This window comes from Chenopodium quinoa, unplaced genomic scaffold (assembly GCF_001683475.1).
Source record: "Chenopodium quinoa cultivar QQ74 unplaced genomic scaffold, ASM168347v1, whole genome shotgun sequence".
In the NCBI taxonomy this organism is placed as follows: domain Eukaryota; kingdom Viridiplantae; phylum Streptophyta; class Magnoliopsida; order Caryophyllales; family Amaranthaceae; genus Chenopodium; species Chenopodium quinoa.
The window spans coordinates 3,745,378-3,756,610 of record NW_018742733.1 but is presented as its reverse complement, the minus strand read 5'-3'; the positions used below and the strand labels follow the sequence as shown (position 1 = coordinate 3,756,610).

General features: G+C 40.2%; 1 protein-coding gene across 1 annotated transcript; it reads right to left on the bottom strand.

Annotated features, from left to right (window-relative positions):
* Nucleotides 1-1,336: 1,336 nt before the first annotated feature.
* On the bottom strand, nucleotides 1,337-3,317 carry LOC110723910 (ethylene-responsive transcription factor 3-like). Its single transcript, XM_021903321.1, has one exon. The coding sequence runs from the start codon at nucleotides 2,780-2,782 to the stop codon at nucleotides 2,027-2,029; it is 756 nt and encodes a 251-aa protein (XP_021759013.1). The 5' UTR covers nucleotides 2,783-3,317; the 3' UTR covers nucleotides 1,337-2,026.
* Nucleotides 3,318-11,233: the final 7,916 nt, after the last annotated feature.

The following is an 11,233-nucleotide window of genomic DNA, read 5'->3' as shown; positions in this document are numbered from 1 at the left end:
TACGCCCCTAAGTACGCCGAATGCATAACCCAATGGAAAGATGATAGTTAATCAAAACACTGAATCTCATTTTTATTTTCCACTACCAAACTGCACTGGTTCAGCCGATAACGCCCCTAAATACACCGAATCCATAACCAAGTCTTCTACAAACACTAGAAAAATAAAAATCATAATGAACACGACGATAAAAGGCAAGGAAGAAGCATCCAGAATCCTTCAATCTTCGGTATGCCATGCCAGGAAATAAAAGTAAGTTTTAATCAATGACGTGAAATAAAATGAGCCTTTTATCAGCAAAAAAGATCTTATCAAGAAAGATTCTTGTAAACAGGGGTGATATGATTACTCATCTCCACACCTACAAGAAAAAGGATTTTGTGCATAATCATAGCAATCTAATAAAGTCTGAAAAAACCCAATTCTAAAGAATACAGAAAAAAATAAAAATAAATAAAGAGAAAAGAACAAAAACTACAGGGCAAAGATGATGAATTGTAAACCAAATGTTGAACAAAAGATCCCAAAAGGAAGACCCAAAACACAAGCATCTAGTTTTCCTATCAATCAAAAGTTCAAATTAAAGGCATCTTTAAAGAGATTTTCAGTCAAGCATAAACAACAGAATTCGAGCAAAGGACATCGAAAAAATCACAAGATAGACTATTGATCCAACCAGCATCGCCCTTGGCTAATACCGATCTAATGACCATGAAAATGAGAGAATAGAAAATTCATAAACGAGACTAACCAACATCGCCCTTGGCTAATACCGATCTATTGAACATGAGTAAAAGACGATGAAACTGGGAAAATAGAAAAATCATAAATTGGACTGACCAACATCGCCTTCAGCTAATATCGAATCCACCAACATGAAAATTAAGATTCAATACAAATATGAAAAAATCAAACAAAACAACAATCCATGGTGATCTTGAACATGTTCAAAACCCTCTATTGAAGATCCATATAGAATTGATGCAAGATGTAAAATGAAGCATATTCATCATCTGTAAACTAGAAGAAAGAATCACACCAGAACGATTTCACCTGCTCAAAATATGCACATTACAAATTGATCTTATTTTGAGCTTAGATGGTTAATCTTCACAAACACAATAGTGGGAAAAGGTGCAAAATGTTCAAATTAACCGGAATGTATTCCACATTTGATAAACACAATAGTATTATGTCAAGCATATACACACAAAGGTAAGATAATTACAAGTTCATGAACAACCACAGCAAAAGCAGAAGCTCAAACTCGGATTCGAGCAATCGAAAACAAGAAACAAGAAAACAAACAACGAAACTCGAAACTCCTTCATCAACATGTAAATAAGAAATTTTGTTTTCTCATTCATTGATAGAAATTTCCTCTTTATCTCTACAATACAAGTGATGAACAACAAGGGGGATTGAAGTTGAATGAAAAGGGGGAGTATTAGCATTGATCTTTCTAAACAAGACCTAAAATACCCCTCCTTCAATTTCATCAGATCTCTTTTCTCTATTAGTAATACAACTCTCTAATCTTCAACCCCCCTTCAACAACAAACACCATTTTTGTAATCTCATTTTCTCTCTCCTCTGAAACCCCCAGATCTCATATAATCACTATTTCCCCCCTAAAATCAAAGGGGGAAATTTTTATAACCAACAAAAAAAAAAAAAAAAAAAAAAAAAATTAACAAGAAACTACAAGTTAATCTTCTCCCAACATCATTCATCATATGATATAACATCATACCATATCATATCATATATTATGATTATAATATATGATGATATATTTTCATACCCATATTTCATTTTTCAATTTCAATCTTCCCCATTTTTTCAATTTTTTTTTCTGTTCTTCCGCATAAAAATTTCAAAGAACATAAAATTAAACCCATAGTAGAGAGAAATGGAAGAAATAGAAAGAGAATCACTCAGTTTTTTTTTTTCCTTCTTCATCAAATTCCTTCTTCCCAATTTTTTTTTTTTTCGTCATCAAATTATTACCATTATTTTTTTACCGTTAAAGACAAAGCGCCGTCGTCGGAAAATCCTCAAACCCGAGAAAACACCCATCAATCTCCGGCGGCGGAAGATTCAGATCGAACGGCAGAGGCTGCTTCAAAACCACCTCACTATTAAATCCAACGGCTGCAGACGAAGAAGCAATATCACCATCCACGTCATCAATCACCGACGACGACGAATCACAATCGCTCCGACAATCCTCCGCCGTTGCCGGCGCGTGAACAACATGCGCTTTCAACGGCGGCGCGTGACGAATCCGAATCGCCTGCGACGCGCTGTACGACTCAACCGTGCTACTCATCCCACTCGACGCCGGCCGTTGTATCATCTCGGCGTCGCTGCAACCACCACCACCGTCGGTTCCATGATGATAAGGGTCAACCAAAACGGCGTCGTTTCGGTAGAACGGAGAAGGGTGGTTTAAAACGTTGTCGTTTTGATGGTGGTTATTAGAGGAAGAAGGTGGGAAGTTGGTTTTAGCTTTGGGGCCTCGGAGTTGCCGTGCGGCCTTATCGTAAGCCCGTGCAGCGTCTTCTGCAGAATCGAAGGTTCCTAACCAAACCCGGGTTTTCTTCCACGGGTCACGGATCTCCGCCGCGAATCTACCCCACGGCCGTTTTCGAACTCCTCGGAATTTTACGTTTGAATTTGAGCCGTTGATTCCAATCGCCGCCGGCGGGGGATCCAACGGTGTAGATCCATTCTGGGTTTGGGGTTGGGTTGTCTTAGCCGTTGATCTTCCTCTTCTCATGTTTGATTGGATTTTCGAGGAGAGAGAAAATGAATGGATGAATGGGTGGTTTTACAGAGAGAGAAAGAGGAGATAAAATGGAAGGAAAAGCTAAAAGCTTTGTCAAATAGTGGGTGAAAAAATGGGGGATTTTATTGAATTTCAAAAAAAAAAAAAAGGAAAAAAAATATGTGGGTATTTTTTATTTATTAAAAATAAAAATGGGGATTTTTTTGCAGTGATTGTTTGTTGCAGGAAGAAGAAGAAGGTGGTAGTGGTTGTAACAATGGCAGTTCCTTTTCTCTCTCTAGAAAATGAAAAAATTTCTCTCTCTAAAAGGAAGAGGAGGAATGTGGTAGGAGGATGGAAGGCATATTTTCTCTCTCCTCCTCTTTTTTTCAGAGAGGAAGGAAGTCTTTGAATCTTATTTTTCTTTTTATTTTTGGGTTGGTTTAATAATTTTTATTTTTATATGAATTGATTTAATAATTTTTATTGCGTTTTGGCATTGTTTTTGGTTTGCTTTCTCGAAATCTCTACCTTCTCTTCGGTTGCCCCCACAAACCGACTACTCTACTCTACCAGAAAATAATTTAAATACGGTTACCGTGTACTCGGTATGAATGTATTCATCATCACTGTATTTGTACCTGTGCTTTTTGGATGTAGATTATCAATGTTAAAGGGTCTTTTCTCATACGTTGAAATTCAGTTCAGTCATTTTAACTCTTAATTTCCTTCTCTTATAAAATATTCAGTTCATTTCAGTTCAGTTCAACTCAGCTTAGCTCAGATCAGTTCAGTTCAGCTGAGTTCAGTCAATGAGAACAGACCCTAAGCCTTTAAGGTAAAAAATATGTGATTAGCATTAGTTGGTTAAAGTCTTAAGATGACAAAGAATATGTTTTAAGGTTTAAATTTTGAAAGTCAAAATAATGTGATGTACGAGTTACTAGCATTAGTTCGTTAAAAATTTTCAGGGGACGAAGAATCCGAGATATTAGAGTGTGTTTGATTTGAATATATTTTATAGTTTAAGCCTTGAAGGTCAAAATAATATGATGTACAAGTTATTAGCATTAGTTAGTTAAACTCTTAAGGGAACGGAGAATCGAAAATACCAGTGTGTGTTTGATTTGAATATCTTTTACAGTAATATGTAGTTTCCTTTTAATAACAGAGCAGGTACTCGACTTTCATTTATAAATTAACCGCCAAATCTTTATCAAAAAAAGGTAACATTAACAGTTATGAACTATTTGGATTTCATAACGAACTGGATATTCAATTCTCCTTGTAAGACACTCGCCAAATTCTTATATAGTGAGGTAATAATATTGAATCATTTGAAAATTTTTGGTAACAATTTATAAGATCAACTCTAATTTATAACACACTCGCCAAATTCTAATAAAAAAAAGATATATGCATTAACAGTTATGAACCACTATTATGAAAATCTAAAAGGTTACTATATTACTCCGTAATAGTTATGCAATGCCAACACATCAATCTCTTTTAAAATGGAAAGTAAACTGTGTTCTGGATTTGTACACTACAAGTTCTCAAGTAAAGAATTTATATTATCTGTATAGGAGGATATGCAAGATGGGCCGACATCTTTTATAAATATGGGTCTAATCCCAATGGAGCTGATAAATGGGCAGATATGTTTCGTAAAGCAGACATATCGACCTGTCGATGCTTGGCACGTGGCAACAATAGTTTGACACTTGGCAGGAAAAGCTTTGCATGCTTTGTAGCCACCTGTCATGGCATTTATTATAAATAGTAGGTTAGGAGTCATTAATGAGGGTAATTAAGATCTTTCTCTCTCTCTTTTTCTCTCTTTCTCTCTCTAATTTCTCTTTCTTCATCATAAACTGACTTTGTCATCGGAGTGGTTATCCCTGGAACACCCCGGGGTTAGCTAATCCTTTTTCTTTGTGTAGGTTCTCGTCTGGCCGATAGGAGCTTTACGGGTTCTATACTCGTGCTTTGGACTTTTGGACCGGGTTGTCGGATCCTTGCAGGAACAATTGGCGCTAGAAGGAGGGGAGCAATATAATTGCTTCTATCACCTAAGAACCTCATACCCTACAACACAAAAAAAAAAAAAAAAAAAAAATGCCTGAAAACTAGAGTACGCCGATAGCCGAGAAGGTTGTTAATCAGACAATTAGAATGGGAATGGGGGTACCAAATCCGGAGATTGAAATCGAAGATGAAACTCATACGTTGGAAGGTAACCATTTCCATATGCCGTTAACCCCAGAAGGTCAAGGAGAAGGGGAACAGGATCCAATGGCTGAATTCACGCCAGAAGAGCTCGAAACAGAAGCAAGGGTAATGACTTCCATGAGTAGAAAAAGGAAGGAGGCTAAGGCAACCCAAGATGGGGAAGGGGTGCCGATTACTAGTCATGGCAATCAATCAAACCGGGCAGGAAGTTCACAGAGGCGTCGACATGAAAGGTCGCCGATAAGGTCACAGCCGACTCAATGGGAGTCAGAAGTTCAGTCTACGGGTCCCATTGTCAGCACCCAAAACCAGCAGTTAGGGGCAGTGCAAACGATAGTCCAGTTGAGGGCATCGCCTTTTACACAAGAGATCTTGGATCAGCCTATGGAAAAGATAAAGATTCCAACGTGCCGCTATGATGGAAGAGGGGATCCAGGCCGATATATAACCTCTTATGAAGGGCATATGATCTTGTATACAAATTCAGACGCCGTGTGGTGTAAAGTCTTTCCGGCTACCCTGACTGGGGCAGCGGCAGATTGGTTTAACAACCTGGGAAACGGAACTATAGATAGCTTTACAAAATTGACAGAGATGTTTGTTGGGCAATACATTAGCAACAGTGTGAGGCAAAGGACTTCAGGGGAATTAATGGCAGTAGAGCAACGATCGGGTGAGTCTTTAAGGGACTATATCAGGCGGTTTAATAACGAGGCAAACACAATCCCAAAGTTGCAGCAAGAAATAGCCGTAATGGCTCTCATGAATGGGTTGAATGATTCTGAGTTCAAGCGATATCTCACAAGGAAGAATTTTCCAACGTTGGCAGCCGCCTTCAACAAGGCACATGATCACATAAAAAGTGAAGAGTTGATGAAGACAAGCAGTAAGAGTATATCAGTTGGAAGGTATCAGGCTGAGGGGGCAGCCTCCGGTAGCGTGAGGTCAAGAGTTCCTACCCCGGGAAGGGGTGGAAGTCGGCAGGAGGCAAGGGCAACAAAGCCACCAATCCGATACAGTTCATATACCCCCCTTAATACACCAAGGGCGGCAATCTATGCAGTAAATCAGAATAGGGAAGGGTGGATGAGGCCGATTCCAATGAAGGCTAAACCCAGAGATGCCAAAAAATATTTCATGTTTCATAGAGATGTGGGTCACTATACAGAGGAATGTACGCAGCTGAAGGATAACATAGAAGATTTGATAAGAAAGGGTCATTTATCTTAGTACCGGCTAAGTGCGAGTGGAAGACAGCCGCCGCCCCGCCAGCTTGAAAGGCAGCAACTTGAGGCAAGGCCAGAAAGGCCGCAAGGTAATGTGGTCCGACAGGGAGGTGGAGGAATGCCACTGTTATCGACGGGAAGAGGAGTTGATGTGATAACCGGAGGGCCGGTGCATGGAGGGACGATAAGTGGAGCAAAGAAGCACTTATCAGAGCACCGCCATATAATCAATGCCCTGGATACCGATAGCCGCCCCAGGCCAACTTCAATCCCAGATGTTGTGTTCACTGAAGAGGATACAAGGGGGATAGTCTTTCCGCATGATGACCCGTTGGTACTGATTATGAAGATTAATGGAGCTGACATAAAAAGAGTTTTAGTAGATGGAGGGAGTTCAGCCAATGTCCTTTTTATGAAGGCCTTTAATGAGATGATGATAGGGAGGCAATACCTGACGCCGGTATCATACCCGGTTATTGGGTTTAATGGATATTCAGTACGACCAGAGGGGAGCATAGTCCTACCGGTACGACTGGGTGATGGGCCTGCAGAAAGGGATGTGATGGCAGAGTTTTTGGTAGTCAATGTCCCATCGGCTTATAATGCAATCATTGGAAGGCCGATAATTCACGATATCCAAGCTGTTGTATCAACATACCATTTGACAATAGCTTATGTGTCAAATTTGGGAGTTGTGGAAAAGGTTCATGGGGGACAAGTTATGGCAAAGTCTTGTTATCTAACGGCTTTGAAGAATCCGGTTGGAGATGGATCAGTACCAAGTAATCTTAAAAAGGAGCTGGAGCCCACAGTACGTGACTTGTCCATGGGTAACTTTGATACAAGGCCGGAAACAGCTCCGAGACCGTTACCGGGAGGGGAAACGGTGCAGGTTGAGTTGCAGCCGGGTGACTCCAGCAGAACGGTTAGGGTTGGAGCCGATATGGATGTTGACATGAGGTGTAATCTGATAAGCCTGTTGCGTGAAAATGCAGATGTCTTCGCTTTCTCAGCGAGTGAAATACCAGGAATACACCCAGGGGTGATAGAACATAAATTGAATGTCAATAGGGGGTTCAGGTCGATAAGACAGAAAAAAGCGCAACTTCTCTACTGAGAAGATAGAAGCTATACAGGCTGAGGTTAACAAGCTCTTAGCGACTGGTTTTATTGAGCCGTGCACATATCCGGAGCAGTTGGAAAATGTTGTCATGGTAAGAAAGCCGACGGGAAAGTGGTGAATGTGTGTCGACTTTACTGATTTGAATAGGGCATATCCTAAGGATTGCTATCCGTTGCCCCGAATAGATAGGCTGGTGGATTCCACTTCTGGTCATGAGATGCTCAGTTTTTTGGATGCGTTTTCGGGGTATCATCAGGTTAGCCTTCATAAGGCCGACAGACCGAAGACGACCTTTATAACGGATGCTGGAGTATTTTGCTATAAAGCCATGTCGTTCGGGTTAAAGAATGCTGGGGCGACATATCAAAAATTAGTTGACAAGGTTTTTGAGAAACAAAAGGGCCGGAATGTGGAGGTGTATGTGGATGACACAATTGTTAAAAGTAAGAAAATGCAGGATCACATAGCAGACTTGAGGGAGACATTTGAAACTTTACGAAAATACCAGATGAAATAGAATCTCGAGAAGTGTATATTCGGAGTCAGATCAGGGAAGTTTCTGGGTTTCATGGTCAGTGAAAGGGGAATAGACGCAAATCCTGATAAGGTGAATGTGGTGCTTGAGATGAAGCAGCCAAAGACGATCCGAGATATACAAAGATTGACTGGCCGAATGGCAGGGTTAACACGTTTTATCAGCAAATCGGCTGATAAGGCACTTCCCTTTTTTGTGATTCTACGGAAGAACAAAGTGTTTGAGTGGGGTAAAGAGCAGTGGGACGCGCTAGAGGTGGTGCGAAATCACTTGAAATCTCTCCCGACGGTTGCAAGGCCGGAAATGGGGGAACAATTACAGTTATACATCTCAGCGTCAGCAAAGACGATAGCTGCAGTGCTGGTAGTGGAGAGGAAGAACAACAAATGCCGATATACTTTGTTAGTCACGTACTGAATGCAGCAGAACGCCAGTATCCAATAATTGAGAAAATGGCATTGGCAGTGGTAGTTGCGGCAAGGAAGTTAAGGCCCTACTTTGATGCACATCCGATAGATGTTCTAACAAATTATCCATTGGAGAAGTCATTGCACAAGATGGATACATCAGGAAGGTTGCTGAAATGGGCTGTGGAATTATCGGAGTATAAGATACATTATAAGCCCATGGTATCAATAAAGGCACAGGCCTTGTCAGACTTCATAGTAGAGGCTTCATATGTGGATGAAGAAGAATATATAGGCACTTGGCAGGTATCTGTGGATGGATCTGCAACATCAATGGGATCAGGGGCTGGCATAATCATAACGTCACCAGATGAGCAAGTATTTGAATATGCAATAAAATTCAAATTCAGAGCAACGAACAATGAAGCCGAATACGAAGCAGCGGTGGCAGGAATCCAGTTATCTCTTGCGGGTGAGGCAAAGCGTCTAATACTTATAACTGATTCCCAACTTGTGTCAAGTCAATACAATGGAGATTATGAAACACGGGATCCAGCAATGAATAAATACCTAGAGAAGGTAAAGCAATTAACCGCACAGCTGCAATATTTTGAGATAAAGCTGGTGCCGAGAGCTCAAAATGCGCAAGCAGATGCTTTGGCAAGGCTGGCAAGTTCGAGCTTTAATAACTTAGAAAGAACTGTAATGGTTGAAATTCTGGATGAGAAGAGTATAAATGAAGCACCAGAACAGATACTTTGTGTTGATAGGGTCGCCCAATGGTATGATGACATACTAGCATATCTCATACATGGGGTATTACCGGCAGATAAAGGGGAATCACGAAAGTTGCAGAAGGACAGTGCGTGGTTCGTTATGCATCAAGGGCAGTTGTACAAAAGAAGCTTTTCATTGCCGCTGATGAGGTGCATTGTTGATCTTGAGTCAAAAAGGTTGATTGAAGAAATACACGAAGGTACATGTGGTAATCACCTCGGGCCGAGAGTTCTATCAAGAGAAGTAATGAGAAGAGGCTACTACTGGCTGACCATGAATGAAGACGCAGTTCGATATGTGAAAGCATGTGAGAAATGCCAAAAGTTTGCGCCAGTTATTAACCTCCCACCAAATGATTTAACACCGATATTGAATCCAATTCCTTTCGCGCAATGGGGAATGGATATAGTAGGGCCATTTCCATCAGCAACAGGCAACAAATTTTTTTTATTAGTAACTGTTGATTATTTCACAAAATGGATTGAAGCTGAGCCGGTAGCAAAGATAATAGCAGCAGAGGTAAAAAAGTACATTTGGAAAAACATTTTCACAAGGTTTGGATTGCCGATGGCTATGGTCTTCGACCATGGGTCTCAATTTGATTGTAAGCCAGTAAAAGAGCTTTTGTCAATGTACAAAGTTAAATTTGCGTATGCGGCAGTGTGTCATCCGCAATCGAATAGACAAGCGGAAGAAGCTAACAAGCAAATAGTAACGGCAATTAAAAAGAATATAGAAGATGCGGAGGGGTTATGGGCTGACTTGGTCCCAGAATTATTATGGGCTGACAGAACAACGACTAAGGAAGCAACAGGTGAATCACCTTTTACATTGGTTTTTGGAACAGAAGCATTAGTGCCGGCAGAGGTAGGATTGCCGACATTTAGAGTTCAACACTATTGTGAAGAGCAGAACGATCTTTTATTACGGCAACAACTGGATTTCCTACCGGAAGTACGTGACAAAGCAGCGATAAAATCGGCAGCCTATAAGAACAGAATGGCAAAGTCTTACAACAAGCGTGTCAATCACCGACCTCTTGCTGTAGGAGATCTTGTACTACGAAGAACAGCTGCAACCGGGAAAGGGAATGAAGACGGAAAGTTAACGGCAAATTGGGAAGGACCATATCGTATTAGAGATATGGTAATGCAGGGTTCATATTACTTAGAAGAAATGGATGGAAAACCGTTAAAAAATGTTTGGAACACAGCTGTACTAAAGAAATATTTTGAATAGTATGTTGTACTTGGAAATATAAGCAATGTTAAGTGTTCAGAAACAATAAATACAAGCAGTAACAAGGAAAAAATTTCATGATATAGGCATCCTCTACTTAACAGTAATATCGTTATGTAGGATGGACAGCTAAAAACCACTTCCGTGAAGTCAATGAGCTTATAACCTGATCAGTTATAAGCATTGTTTCGCGAGGTTGTTGGTTCAATGTATAATACCGATTAAATCGGTTCAAGTATATGCTGAATTGAAGCGTAGCTTTGAATACGATCGCCGAGAGGATACTTAACTGGCTTCAACTATAGCGCAGTAAGTGATCAGGGCTATGCAATGAACCAGCAACAAGTATATACTGTTATTTCTTAACCATATACACTGTGGGGGTAGAATGGATATGGCATCTACGTATAAATAGCGTCTGTGTATAAATTTGTGTTTGAATTATTTTTAAAATACATAAGTTTTTCTTCAGCTTTGACGAAATTGCCGATAACTAATAAAGTCAATAGTAAAATCTGGAAGTCATAGGGCGGTGGAGCATATATAAAAATAATAATAATAATAATAATTAAAAAAAAAATGATAGCTGATAAAGTTATTTAAAGACGATAAGGCAAATGTAGAAGTGCATGACATTAAAAAGTTTCAAAGTAATAGTCGACAGGCATCACCACAAAAAAGGGCATATGCCGATATAGCAGCATTATGAATACAGAGTAACAAAAACAAGTAAATACAGGATTTAAGTCAAAGCTGATAAGGCCCAAAAACACAAGACCCGCAAGAAGATGCCGGTGATGACTGCCCGCCCTATTAAGCTTGTGTACCACCGGAAGCTGGAGAGTCCAAGATGCTGGGATCTGCAATACCCTCATCTTCTGATGGAGCAAGATTAAAAAGATCTTCGTCTGCAAACTCTTGCTC

What these genes read in the sequence shown, in the direction of transcription:
- LOC110723910 (XM_021903321.1), bottom strand. Translation starts at nt 2,782, where the DNA reads ATGAGAAGAGGAAGATCAACGGCTAAGACAACCCAACCCCAAACCCAG.